Source organism: Helianthus annuus, chromosome 12 (genome assembly GCF_002127325.2).
Source record: "Helianthus annuus cultivar XRQ/B chromosome 12, HanXRQr2.0-SUNRISE, whole genome shotgun sequence".
NCBI classification, from domain to species: domain Eukaryota; kingdom Viridiplantae; phylum Streptophyta; class Magnoliopsida; order Asterales; family Asteraceae; genus Helianthus; species Helianthus annuus.
In genome coordinates, this window is record NC_035444.2 from 42,462,711 (window position 1) to 42,477,849 (window position 15,139).

Consider the following 15,139-nt stretch of genomic DNA (forward strand, 5'->3'; position numbering starts at 1 on the left):
CCTAGTAGTCTCTTTATGTAATCATTTGTTTATCTAATCCGCCTGTGGATTTTTATACACTTTGGTCTGTATAATATTTTGAACTTTGGACATTTGTAATTTGTAATAGTATTTTATACTCTCAAGACTTCCGTTGTGTTATTGTGAATATGTTTATCAATTTTTCATATGCCACAAGTCCGGGCCCACCGGGAAATCAGGGTGTGACAATAACGAATGGATATGGATTATGTTGATTTGGTCATCATCACGAGTTTCGAAGAAAGTGTAGAAGCTAGAAAGTATAAAACGAGTGTAAATCGAGAGTATTTTTTTCCTTTTATTTGGGTTCGCTTATGCGTTTTCGAGTCGAGTCGTGTAATCAACCAATACATCCGACATCTATTTATACTTTTTTTTTGGGGGGGGGGGGTTAACACCGGTTCTAACGATCCTAAAACGATTAGAAACACCTATATAGTCATTACAAAGGGCTGGAACCGGTTTTGCAACTTTCTAACGATAATAACTAATAACCAGGTAGGAACCGGGTATTTGGGTAGGGTTCGGAAGCATTCGGGCAGGAACCAAATTTGAAAAAATATCGAGAACTGTGTAAAAACTATCAGGGGTCTGATGACATCGGGTAAGAACCGCAACCGGTTCCAGGTCAAGTCTGCTGGGTTGGAGCCATTTTTTTGGAGCCATTTTTTTGCATCTCCAGGTCTACCAAAGAAAAGAGTGCAACTGATGCCAACCCAAGCTAAATTTATCTTACGGTTTTCTTGTGGTCCAACAACCTTAACTAGCACACGAGAATAAGTGTGAGCATAAATTGACATCCTTTGTTTGAAATTCGTTCGAGATAAGTTTTATATAAATCGATTCGTATCCTCGTTCTCATCAAAAACCCTAAAACATTTGTTTGAAATTTGAAAAAAAAAACTTACCTCCGTTAACTTTTTTTAACGGAGGTCCAGTGAAAAAAAAAAATACTTAAAAGGTAGAACTACGAGTGATAATATTCAAAGACAAGACTCTCAGTGGCCAACTAGCTCTAGATGAAATTATGAAAATCCAATTTTCCTTTTTGTTTTACCTTTCATGATCATAATCCATAACTTCTTTTTCTAGTGAACCCATGTTTAATTTTTAGTTTAGTCACTTTAGCTAATAATTAATTTTCAATTCAATTTCTTTTAATATGATCTCAAACTTTTAATTTGTATTTAAAATACCATTTACTTAAATTAACAACAAATATTAAGTTTAAATTATTTTAGCTTGCTCTATCTTTAGAATTGCAAAATTAAAAAAAAACTCAAAATGATGAGTTTTATAAGAGTAAAATGCACGGATAATCCTTGTGGTTTTGCAAAATAACACCTATAGTCCTCAACTTTTGGAAATTACACCGGTGCTCTTTGCAGTTGACAGTCTGTTACTCGGATAGTTCCTGCAGTGGATGACGGTTAGTTTTCTCCGTTAAGTGGATGTGAAATGACAAATTTACCATTCATCTTCTCCACTCTATAAAAACAAAACAACCCCACCCCAACCCCACCCACCCACCCCACCTTTCTTTTTATTTCCCCTACCATTAACCACCAACCACTACCCACCTCCCACCTAAACCACAAGTAACCACCTTCACCGTCTTCTCTCTGTAACAACCATACCATACCACACCACATCTACCAATCAACCACTGTAACAACCAAAATCACGACGTCGCACCACCATTGCAGCACCACCACTGCTGCACCACATCATCCCTAAATTGTTGTTGCAGGTTTCCAAAGAAAGAAACACACATAACAGTCTATCTTCCGGGGCATACGATGATTCTTTCACCATTTGGGGCGTTAATTATCTGATTTGTTGTTGAACCTGAAATAATTTGTTGATGACGAAGAAATCTGATTGACCTCAAGGTTTTAGATCTGAATCTGAGCTGCACTTTATCTTCTTCAGAGATTTGATTAAGATTTGATATTATTTGTTTTTGTTCGTGTTGCAGAAATAAACGTAGAAGAAAAAGAGGTGATCGATTGTGATTGTGTTGATTGATAATTGAAAACAAGAAGTTGCAGGTTTGTTATGTGAAAACTAAGAAGGATGGTTGTTTTGTAAGATTTGGTTTTAAAGATATTTTAGCTTGATACGAAGAAGAAGAAGAAAGGTTGTTTGCGGCTAGAGTGATTGATTTTTAGGTTTGAGATATTGAGAAGAAACAATATAGAAGAAGAAGTGATAGCATCTGGTTATTTGGATCTGGAGTTAGGGTGGGTGTTTGTCCGACGGTCAAAGGGTAGGGTGGCTATGGTGATAGTGGGTGTGGGTGGTGGTGGAGGTGGGTGACCGGTTGGTTATAAGGGAAGGGTAATAATGTGGGCCCCATACTTTTAATTATCCATATTTGTTTTTTTTTATTTTTAAAGGGAGGGATAAATAAGTAATTTCGGATGGACTTAACGAAAAACTAACGGACATCCACTCCAGTGACTATCCGAATAACAACTCGTCAAACCACAGGGAGCACCATTGTAATTTCCAAAAGTTGGAGACTATATGTGTTATTTTACAAAATCATAGGGACTATCCAGACATTTTACTCGTTTTATATTAATATCAACATGTTTATTAGTTAACCAGGTTAGAGTCTCGTGTATAATTACATTTTTTAATAAAAGAAATATTAAATAATTGGTAATGAAAATATAAAAGTTATGAAACCATACTTTCACTATTTTGAGATAAGATATTTTGTAAAAAATAAGATATAGAATATAAATGTTTAAAACAAGAGGACTGGAAAAAATATTGAGTTTACATAATTTTGATACGTGGTACAATCAGTTACTTATTTAAAAGGTATAGATAGATTAGTATGTAAATACAACAACCATATTCAGTAAATCCACAAATAGCAAATTGGTAGGGTTTATGGTGGATAGGATGCAGTCAAACCTTACCTTTATCCCTAGGTTTTTTTTGAACGACAAAGAATCTCACGTGTAAACCCACCCTGCTCTGGGTTATGTCCAAGGTCGATTCCTCGACCGCCGTGAGACTGTACCCCCTAATGCACCGGAACCGGATGGAATCCGTAAACCTTCGCCCCCTGTCAGGTTCGAACCCGGGATTTAAGCCCAGATGTTCGTCAAAATTGGTCCAAGTCGGAATCGAACATGCGTTTCCACTATGGAGGGCAAACCTCTTTACCACTGGACCAAATTCTCAGGCAAGCTTCTTTACCTCTATACATAGGTTAGAGAGAGTGCTTTCAGGGAAACCCTTAGATCACACGGAATGGGCGTGGAAGCCACTCCACGTCGGCCACACAGGCCCACGTGCGCCGTGGAGGGTGCAGTGATGGGTGGGGCGAGCAAATCTTCACCGGCGTCGTGGAGACGAAGATGATGACATGGTCGAGTTTCGTTAGCCAGGGCATTTTGTTTGATTTTTTAGATATAAGATAAATATAATAAGTGTATGTCACGTGTCACACCACGCCACCCTTCCACGCCCCATCCCACCCTGTCCTTTTTGGCACCATGGCACACCACGCCACCCTTCCACGCCCCATCCCACCCTGTCCTTTTTGGCACCATGGCACTTTTCTGACAGTTGCTGACGTGACTACCACATTGTGTTTCATGCTCCTTTTTCATGCCCTCTCACTCCGTATAGTCTTAGCTCAAAAACAAACAACAAACGGAACTAAAATAGAAGTAGAAATCTACCAAATTACAAGAGAACAGACGATAGTGTAACAGAAAAATAGAAACAAATATAAAAACACAAAACCACATATAGAGACAGATATAGAAAGACACTCGCCAACAAGATGCAAATACGTGAATGTAAATGCATCGAACCCAGTATAAAACAACTATATTGTTCTAAAACTATATCACCGAACCCGGGGGTGCCCGACCTCTATCAATTTTTCGCTCGTTAATTTATTTTACTGAAGATTTCCTAAATTCTTTTTTGTTGTGTACAATATTGGATTTTTAAGAGTTCGACCACTACCGATTTGGATTTTGAGAGTCCAGCCCTGACCTCGTTCAAGCTGGGCCACTGTGTATCGAAAATAACTTATTTTTTGAAAATAGTATCGAAAATAACTAAATTAATTAAAATTGCATGAAATTCTTGTAATTACTACATTCCCTAATTTGAATATACATATTTCCGGGACTCATCTTCATGATTAAATTATATCACATCTTGATACACAAACCCTAATCAAATCATTCATCTACAAACCTCACAATTTTATCAACTCATGGATCACTAGTATGCGATCCACCATTGGTTAATTTCTTCTACTCAATCACTTTTATTTGTTCTGTAAGTTTCTTTTCTTTAATATTTTCTACACGTATCTTCACTGGTATTGTGAGATCATGTGTACGTGTTTCTTAACCATTGAAAATATCATGAAAAGATTACTTTGTTTTCATTTCCGTATAATGTCAAACCTCTATAGACATTACACAATGTGTATCATCAATCATGCAGCATGTATGTGACCCTTTTAAGGTAATTTGTTGGTTTAAGTAAACATACAAAACCATAACAAAACAAAGTACAGTGTTTCAAAGAAGTTGTGGGTGGTGAGAGATGGCGGCAGGGCCCGCCGGAGATGAACTGGCACGCTCGATGAGCCGACATTCGAGTTTATCGGCATCTTTTAGGAACTGGGCTTCAGCTAGCATTAAGGAGGCTTTTCCAGGGGTACCTGGAGGTGATGCTTTCGAAAAAACTAGTGTACAAGAGGACGAAGAGGAACTTAGATTGGCTGCTATTGAAAGGCTCCCCACTTATGAAAGATCAAGAAAAGATATATTGAATCAAGTTCATGATGATGGGAGAATCCGAAGAAATGAAATCTCAAATGTTGATCATCTGGATACGAAGCAGACTATTGCGAGTGTTCTTGAAGTCGTTAAAGATGATCATGAGGGTTTTCTTCGACGTATTCGAGAAAGGATTGATAGGTGAATTCATAATCCACTTCCAATCTCAATCTTTTAAAAGTTGTTCAGAGTTTTAGTATAGCTTGACGTAAATTTAGTCGGGGGTCTCAGTTGGTGCAACCTATTTGTCTCTAGGATAGAGGAAAGGTTTGCACTTATCTCACCCTTCTTAGACCGTGCTATGAGTGGGATCTTACTGTGAACATTTGTTTGTTTGTTATATGTAAATTTACTAGGGTTGGGATCAAAACTCCGAAGATTGAAGTTCGTTACAATAATCTATCAGTTGAAGGAGATGTATTCATAGGGTCTAGAGCACTTCCAACATTGTTGAATTCCATCCTTAATACCATTGAGGTTTGCCATTTGGATCTCAAGACATTCATCATGAAGTAAAATTATGCAATTTCTATTTATTTAGTTGCCTTTGATTTTGCTGTCAATAGGGATTTCTCCAACTCATTAGGCTTGTTCCATCCAACAAAAAGATCCTCAAAATATTGCAGGATTTGAGTGGAATCTTGAAACCTTCAAGGTATGTTTTGATGAAGTTGTACTAATATTTTGGAAAGGTGCTGCTATACATACACCACCTCCACATAGCATATATATAGCTTATGTAGAACAGACAATGGTAAAATCAGCCAGTTTCAATTTATTAGTTGGTTATACTGGGCCATATAACTTTTGCAGACCACCTTAAAACGGGCTTGTATAATACCTTTTTTTTCATAGGTGCTCATATAACCTTTTCAACAATTCCAACGGGCCGTGTAAGGTTATACGACCGTATGATATGTGGGAAAAGTTATATGGGCCATATGATATTTCAGTGGTGCGTGGATAATGTACCAATGGTGGCCTGTCCTTTTGGAAATAACTAGTTTTTAGGTTTTGGATAAAAAAAATATAGTTACTATTGTTGATATCAACTATATGATTATCACTTTAAAATAAAGATCATATAGTCACTTTCAAATGGCAATTAGATACATTATATTCTACCGAAAACTTAGTGAAAAGAATGTTGGTTTGCAGGATGACACTACTTCTTGGACCGCCTGGCTCTGGGAGGACAACCTTCATGAGGACACTTGCCGGAGTAGTACAAAAGGATTTAAGAGTAACCGGAGAAGTTACTTATTGTGGTCATAAAATGTCCGAGTTCATTCCTCAAAGGACTTCCGCGTATATTAGTCAACACGATGTTCACCAAGGTGAGATGACAGTTTGGGAGACACTTGACTTTGCAGCACATTGTCTCGGTGTAGGAACCAGATATGATCTATTGGTAGAACTGTTGAGACGCGAGAGAATTGCAGGGATCACACCAGATCCTGATATTGATGCTTTCATGAAAGCCACGACAATGACTGGACAAGAATCTAGTTTGGTTACAGACTATATTCTCAAGGTTATTTAGCTCATAACCTTGGTTCTTGTTCTTCAATCTGTTACTGATAAATTTATTCATAACAGATACTTGGACTAGATATATGTGCTAATATCATGGTGGGTGATGAGATGCGTAGAGGAATCTCCGGTGGCCAGAAGAAACGCGTCACTACTGGTATTCGAGTCACGCTTATGCTTTTATATGCTTGTTGATCAAAAGATAACTTTTACTTGTTATATGGTGAATGCAGGAGAAATGTTGGTAGGGCCTGCAAAGGTATTCTTCATGGATGAAATTTCTACTGGTTTGGATAGTTCAACTACTTATCAGATTGTTAAATATATGAAAGAAATGGTTCATATAATGGATGCAACTATGATGATCGCCCTTTTACAACCTGCACCCGAAACCTTCGAGTTATTTGATGACATTATACTCCTTTCAGAAGGTCAAATGGTGTACCAAGGCCCGCGTACGAATGTTCTTGATTTCTTCGAAGAGGTAGGATTTAAATGCCCGAAAAGGAAAGGAGTTGCGGATTTTTTACAAGAGGTTACTTCAAGAAAGGATCAAGAACAATACTGGTTCAGAAAAGAAGAACCTTACAGATTCATATCTGTGCCTGAGTTCACTCAGTTGTTTGCTCGGTCTCAACTCGGCCAGAATCTTTATAACAGTCTTGCAAGTCCTTATGACATTACTAAAGTCCATCCTGCTGCTTTGGTAGATCAAAAGTATGGTATATCAAATTTGGACCTTTTAAGAGCGAATTTAGCAAGAGAATGGTTGCTAATGAAGCGTAACGCCTTTTTGTACATATTCAAGACATGTCAAATAACGATAATGTCGATTATCGCGTTCAGTGTGTTCTTTAGGACAACGATGAAAAGTGGTCAGCTTAAAGATGGTGGAAAGTATATGGGTGCATTGTTTTTCAGTCTTATTAATATGATGTTTAATGGGGCTGCTGAGCTCGCGCTCACCGTTATGAGGCTTCCTGTGTTCTATAAACAAAGGGATTCTTTGTTCTACCCTGCGTGGGCATTCGCGGTCCCCATTTGGCTTCTAAAGATCCCTATATCAGTCGTTGAATCTGTAATATGGATCGCGATAACATATTATACCATTGGGTTTGCGCCTGCCGCTTATCGGTTTTATAAACAACTTTTGGCTTATATCAGTGTGCACCAAATGGCTTTGTGCCTCTTTCGATTTCTTGCTTCAATCGGGAGAATACAGGTGGTTGCAAGTGCTCTTGGGACCTTTACATTGTTAATAGTCTTTGTGCTAGGCGGATTCATCGTAGCAAAAGGTTTGCACCTTGCTAAGTTTTTGGGCCTTAAAGTGCTAGCTTTTTTAAAAGCCCAATGGGCCGGCCTGCTTCCACCTGACTTAAAGAATGCTTAACTTTGTCATATACATTGCTAATAGTTTTTGCGCTAAGCGAATTCATCGTAGCAAAAGGTCTGTAAGCACTAGCTTCTTTTCAAAGCCCAATGGGCCGGCCCTGCTTCTACCTGACTTAACCGGATGCTTAAATTTTGTCAACTTGTACACATTTATTACAGATGACATTGAGCCATGGATGATATGGGGTTACTACATTTCTCCCATGATGTACGGACAGAACGCCATCATGATCAACGAGTTTTTAGATGATAGATGGAACACTGTAAGCTCAAGTGTAACTTATTAGTTATAGTAATATTAGTTTCATCTGTTTGATGTTCGTTTCGTATGTTACTGTCAGCCGAATCCTGACCCACGAATCAACGAACCAACAGTAGGAAAAGTTCTTCTGAGTTCTAGAGGCATGTTCACAACTGACTATATGTTTTGGGTTTGTGTTGGCGCACTCATTGCGTACTCAGTGATCTTTACCATCTTCTTCGTTTTGGCATTGACATATTTGAATCGTAAGTTTATTCTTTCTTATTGGATCAGACCAAAGTTTATTTAACTTCTTGATCTGATCTAATATTATTTTCAACATGAAATGCAGCCCGTGGAGGTTCGAGAACTGTGGTTCCAAATGAAGATGAGCAACTTAAACACTCTGGATCCGCTAAAGATGATCAAGGTTCAGTTCATGTTCTATTTGAAGAATGAAAACCTTAAATGTGTTATGTTAGTAAGGAGAATTTACTGATTTCAGGTACAGAAGAAATGGCAGCTAAAAAGAAAGGAATGGTGCTTCCATTTCAGCCACTATCACTTGCATTTGATCATGTCAATTACTACGTCGATATGCCTGCGGTAAGTTTGATTTTTGCAAACATTCACTTGAAAATCTAGTGAAAACAAAACAAGGAAATAGGCAAAGAGATCGAAATTAGGGCTGACAACTCGTAACCTACTTATGACAAGATTAAATCTGTTTAAATAAGAAGTACACTACGCAATTTCGTATTTATTTTAAAAATAATTAAACTTAGGAGGGTAGCCTCCATTATTTCTCCTTCTTGGTACACAAAAGTACAAAACATATAAAATGCTTATAGACATGAGATATAAAGTAGTTAAATGAGTCATTTTCATGTTTGATATTTGTGTTAACTGCGTCGTCTTTGATCTGTTTAACACGATTAGACCTGTTTTGCCGGCCCTAATCGAAATAGACACCCTGACCTAACAAAAACATTAACATCATGATAAGGAGGTGATTCAAGGGTTATGCGACTCTTACTTAGACCAACTAGACATGGGAAAACGAGCCAGAAAGGGCCCAACATAAAAGGGGCATATCTTAGGCTGGGGCCTATAAGCAGCGGCCAAAACGGTCTTAACGGGCTGGATCATGCGGCAAACCCCGAGCTGTTGGACCCGAATTCCATCAATTAAGGCTCCATTTTCATTACCGAAGCTTTCCATAAATATGAGCTATTTTCAATTCTTTCATTTTTTAGTCTAAAACGCGTAAATCACTTGTCATAATTTACGCTACCGTTAGTATTCTTTATTTTGGTATTTATTTGACAGTTTGTAATTTTGAAAATTTAACAACACCTGCCAAATTTAGAAATCTTTGTAAAACCGTTAACGGGTATATCAATTTTTCTTTAGAATTCTATCTCTGTTATATTCGTGCTTCCGCTCTGCATCACATCGTTATGTTTGTAATCAGGAAATGAAAGCTCAAGGAATTACGGAGGATCGTTTACAACTACTAAGAGATGTAAGTGGTGCATTTAGGCCGGGTGTTCTAACAGCATTGGTTGGTGTTAGTGGTGCCGGGAAGACAACATTAATGGATGTTTTAGCCGGAAGAAAAACCGGTGGCTACATTGAAGGGGACATCAGCATTTCTGGGTACCCAAAGAAACAAGAAACGTTCGCTCGTGTGAGTGGATACTGTGAACAAAACGATATCCATTCTCCACATGTTACAGTTTATGAATCACTTGTTTATTCCGCTTGGCTTCGACTCGCTCCAGATGTAAGCGATGAAGCAAGACAGGTAAAGTTTTTCAAGTGTTACAATTTAACTTAAAGAAGCCTATGTCAGGTCCATGGGCCTTAAACTAAAAAAACATTATATACAATTAACACACTCTTACCATTTTGTGTGTATTTTATAGACATTTGTGGAGGAAGTAATGAATTTGGTAGAGCTGAATTCTGTAAGGGATTCACTAGTAGAGCTTCCGGGGGTAAGCGGTCTCTCGACTGAACAACGAAAAAGACTCACTATAGCTGTTGAGTTGGTGGCTAACCCATCCATTATCTTTATGGACGAGCCCACATCAGGACTTGACGCAAGAGCTGCAGCCATTGTCATGAGAACGGTTAGGAACACGGTTGATACTGGCAGAACTGTTGTCTGCACCATTCACCAGCCGAGTATCGACATTTTTGAAGCATTTGATGAGGTTAACTTGGCTTATTTCATTAGTTAATCTTGTGAATTTTATGTCCTATTTTGAAACCAACTTATTTTTTGATAATTTTTTTTTTGCACAGCTAATGTTGATGAAAAGAGGTGGTCAGGTTATTTATGCTGGACCTCTTGGACACCATTCTAGGCTACTAGTCGAATACTTCCAAGTGAGTGTTGTGTGATAACCAAATTGCTGTCACAAAATGTTATATGTGACTGACTTGTGATAAAAAAAAAAAAAACGGCAGCAAAAATATCTGTGGCAAATCCAAATTTTCGACCACTTTGTGATTAATAAATATTTTGCGACTGCTTTTAACGATCGAAATTTCAGTCACAAATTTTGCTGTTTACAACGCTTTTTGCCACTGATGTGCTATCGCTTTTTAGCGACCTGTTAGAAATGGTCGCATTTTCCGACCAATTTGCAACTGGCATTTGAGCTTCAATTTTATAAAGTTACATTTTCCAGTTTTTACGACTATTTTGCGACCAAACTGAAACGGTTGAACATTCTTTCGGCTAATTTGTGACATGCATTTTTTGAAATTAATTATATTATATTTGCAACGGTTTTGGACCGAAATGAAACAGTAGCAAAGTTCGTTGGTGATGCGGTCGCTAATTTGACGACTGGTGACTTTGGTCACACGACAGTCGCTAAATGTACTGCTGCTTTTTTTCCGCATATACCTATTTGTGTATTAGTGTGTTGAGTGATGTTTTTCCACCCCATTATATTCCTAACAAAAACACAAATTTTCAGAAAATTTCAGGGATTACAAGAATAAAAGATGGTCAAAATCCCGCAACTTGGATGCTTGAAGTCAGTTCTTCCACGGTTGAAGCTCAACTTAATGTCGATTTTGCATCAATCTATGCTCAGTCTGAACTTTACAGGTATGCATTTTATCCAAATCTTACTTTCAAACCCAATCTTCGCATCTTTTGATCATATTAGCCCTGAATTCACCACACAGAAGGAACCAGGAGCTCATACAAGACTTGAGCACACCCGCGCCTGGAGTCCACGACCTACATTTCCCAACAAAATATTCACAATCATTTTTCGAACAGTGTAATGCCTGTTTATGGAAACAACTACTTTCTTACTGGAGACATCCACAGTACAATGTTGTTCGGTTCTTGATGACGACAGTGATCGGGGTAATGTTTGGAATAATTTTCTGGGACAAAGGCCAAAAAACGTAAGAGCTAAACATATATCAAGAAATATTGTTATGTATGTTATTTTGATGGGCTTTTTATTACAGGAGTCAACAACAAGATTTGATGAACATGCTTGGTGCTATGTATGCTGCTGTTATGTTTCTTGGAGGAACAAATACGCAATCGGTCCAGACTGTCGTGTCAATAGAGAGGACCGTTTTCTATCGTGAAAAAGCCGCAGGGATGTATTCCCCACTCCCGTATGCATTCGCCCAGGTATACATAGAGGGGCAGACCCTGGATTTTTTTTCCTATCTGTGTCACTTTATTTAAGTTTGCAAATATTTACAACCTCTACGTATAAACTTTCGGGTTGGGTTGATCACTTTAAACTTATATAGTATGCTGATTTTTATAATGCTTTACTCATCAGTTTAAACTTATGTAGTAAACTTTTTTTTTTTGATGAATTTGAGTTGCTACACTCATTGTCGTGTCATTCGACTTTCGGATACAAAAACTATATATAAATATATTTTACACTGGTACCTACAATTGTAAGAAACCAGTTTCCTACGAGGGGTTTTCCTACATATGTAATTTGTAGTAAATTTGTCAGAAATCGTGTTTTGTGACGCATTTTCTACGAAAAATGGTGTCAAAGATGTTGAATTTTCTAGTAGTGCAACGTAGGTTCGCCCTGTGTATATATACGACAACTAGCAACCTATATTGGTGATTTTGATCATCTTCTTACTGGCAGGTCGCGATTGAGGTGATTTACGTATGCATTCAAACGTTAATTTACAGCCTTCTACTTTACTCGATGATTGGATTCGCTTGGTCAGCTAGCAAATTCTTGTGGTTCTATTTCTTCGTATACATGTGTTTTATCTACTTCACATTGTATGGAATGATGCTTGTCGCTCTCACCCCAAACTACCATATTGCGGCGATTACTATGTCGTTTTTCCTCAGCTTTTGGAACCTGTTTTCTGGCTTCATTATCCCTAGAACAGTAAGACACTCAAAACATAATATGTCCATATGTTTAGTAAAAGTAGGAAAATGTGACAAATGAAGTGATTGATACTTGCAGCAAATTCCGATATGGTGGCGTTGGTATTACTGGGGTTCTCCGGTTGCGTGGACATTATACGGGCTTATAACCTCTCAGGTGGGTCAAAATGAGGACCTAGTTGAAGTGCCTGGAGCAGGTTCGGTTCCGGTTAGGGAATTCATCAAGGATTACATGGGATTCGAGTACGATTTTCTTGGTTATGTTGCAATGGCTCATGTTGGTTGGGTTGTTTTATTCTTTATTGTATTCGTGTGTGGCATCAAATTTCTTAATTTTCAGAAAAGATAATCTTGGTAAGTTTGAACAACAAATTTTGTTAGTAATATGGTGATGATCCAAGGGTCTCTAATTCCACCAACTAGAGATAGGGAAACAGACATCTTAGAATAGGCCTAAACATAAACTGAGTATTAAAACGTTGAGCTGGATCATGTGACAAAGTTCACCAAAGATTTCCCCCCAATATTGACATTTTCTTAATCATTTCTTTCTTAGTGTTGAACACATAAAACACAGATCACTTTAATTTATGTGTTTATTTATTATGTCTTAATTTCATTATTTAATTGTTAGTTGTATATCTTGAGATTTGTCAATACATACCAAATTTAATTCCCTATAATTAAAAGAGAGAACTTATGTAATATTTTTTGTACGGAATAATATAATACGTATTGTTATGATTATCTCTCTAGTTTTTTTTGAACGGCTAACTGCTTTCCACGTGTAAATCCACCATTTCGGAGCTATGTTCAAAGGTCGACTACTCGACCACCGCTAGAAAGCGTAGCACACCCCTGATGCGCGGGAACCCCGTGGAATGGGTAAACCCTCGCCCCCGTTGGACTCGAACCCGGGTTGCATCCCGAGTCGAGCCTTCACCCGGATGTCACAACCACTGCGCTGCAGATGGAAGGACAATGATTATCTCTCTAGTGAATTAGATATCCGAATATCCAAATTTTATATTTTATATTTTATATTTTTTTATTTGAAAGCGTTAAAACATATGCTATACTTATTTTCAATCAAATGTCAATTTTGGTATAAAAAGTGACAAAGAGGGCAAAAAAGTTAGATTTTATAAAAATTATAAACTTTGAAATGAACCTACACCATGGTTGTAAAACAAGGTTTCCAAGGCCGAGTACTCCCCGAGTAGTCGCTACAAGGTATGCTGCCGAGGCGACTTTCTTCGACTCCGCCTAATTACTAGGAGTCGGTCAAATGCGGTCAACCTTGGCTAGAATTGGATCTAGTAGGTCAACTCGGGTTTAGTTTGACTTAAATAATAATAAAACATAATTTCTATGCCTATCATATCAAAGAATGAATATCATTTTCACGTATTTTGTTATAAATATTAGTAAATTTATGTTATTTGACATATATTTAATCTCCAAAAAGTAATTTCTTTATAATTTAACATGTCCGAGTACTCCCCGAGTACTCTCCACCTAGACCGAGTACTCTCAACTCCCCGGTATACCGACTAGGGAGCGCCTAGCGACTTTTGTAACCATGACCTACACTAATGCATGTATCTAGGATTGAGGACCGTTAATATGTGATGTGTATTTATTAAGGGTTTTGATCAACGATTGATCAATTTGGTCAGATTGGTCATTTAATTGAATTATGTGTGATGAATTATGTGTGATTAGACATCAATGATGAAATAGTGGTTATAAGATGTGCTTTACCTTTTTATTGTGGTAGGGTTTAATGAACTCATAAAGGCAAGTAAACGAAAAAAGGATGATGCTTGTACTCCATGGGAACTTTCCTGCTTCCTGCATAATTTTGGGGAAGTGTCCAAGACTTATGTGGCTAGGAAAAGGGTTAAACTTCGGAACAGGTTTGGTTTTATCACCTTCAAGGACGTCAGCGACTAGAAGGAGTTGGAAAGGTCTCTTCAAGGGAAAAAATGGGAGGGTGTAAGTTGAGGATCAATGTTGTTTGGTTTGTTGTCGATAATGCCAGGTTACCGGCGTTTCAAGATCGGAAGACCAAGAGTCAAGCCTGTACTGGTATGGATGCAGCACTAGGAGATAGAAGCAAGGTTTTTAAGAAAAAGGATTTCAGGTCGTATAGTAACGTGTTGGCACCAGAGACAGTTGCTTCTGGTCCGTTGAACCCGGATGGGAGAATGGAGGGGTGCCAGTCGGAGAAGGTGGTCATTGTCCCGGACAAGGTGTCGGCGTTCCGTGTTTTGCACGGGAAGGCTGTTATGGGGAGAACAATGGATTTGGATACACTTATCTCCTACAACCGCCTCCTCTGGATTGGTGGGGTGCGGTATGATAGCATCCAGTATTTGGGCGGCTTGTCCATCTTAGTATCTTTCGAGAGGGACGAGGAGGCTACCGCTTTTCTAGAGGATAAAGAACTCTGGGGCTGTGGCTCTCTAAGTTGGATAGGTGGGGAGGGCAAGCTCTTTCACTTGAACAGAATGCTTGGCTGATAGTTGATGCGTGTTAGTGTGTTTATGTTTTAGGTATATATTTTAAGCTCTTTTTACACTTTTTAGCCAAGTTTTAAATTTATAAAACACGATATTTACGAACACTAAACACACATATGGGCAAGTGCACCCATCGTGGACGTAGTATAGTGTTGGTAAGATACCGAGGTCGTCCAAGGACACA

The 15,139-nt window shown here is 38.2% G+C and overlaps 1 protein-coding gene across 3 annotated transcripts; it reads left to right on the forward strand.

The window, feature by feature from the left end:
• Window positions 1–4,611: 4,611 nt before the first annotated feature.
• Window positions 4,612–12,779, forward strand: LOC110896647 (pleiotropic drug resistance protein 2). Of its 3 annotated transcripts, none has more exons than XM_035980957.1 (18): window positions 4,627–4,988; window positions 5,204–5,324; window positions 5,414–5,502; window positions 6,006–6,381; window positions 6,447–6,537; window positions 6,614–7,675; window positions 7,932–8,054; window positions 8,142–8,279; window positions 8,366–8,443; window positions 8,525–8,619; window positions 9,488–9,820; window positions 9,942–10,232; window positions 10,324–10,407; window positions 11,007–11,140; window positions 11,221–11,448; window positions 11,515–11,686; window positions 12,174–12,428; window positions 12,510–12,779. In XM_035980957.1, exons 1-18 carry the CDS (start codon window positions 4,651–4,653, stop codon window positions 12,777–12,779), a joined length of 4,278 nt encoding a protein of 1,425 aa, XP_035836850.1. In that variant the 5' UTR covers window positions 4,627–4,650. The 3 variants fall into 3 exon arrangements, with proteins under 3 accessions (XP_021999561.1, XP_035836850.1, XP_035836851.1); XM_035980958.1 differs by having other exon boundaries at window positions 7,932–8,035; window positions 8,114–8,279; window positions 8,366–8,405; window positions 8,496–8,619; XM_022143869.1 differs by lacking the exon at window positions 8,366–8,443 and having other exon boundaries at window positions 4,612–4,988; window positions 7,932–8,035; window positions 8,114–8,313; window positions 8,496–8,619.
• Window positions 12,780–15,139: the final 2,360 nt, after the last annotated feature.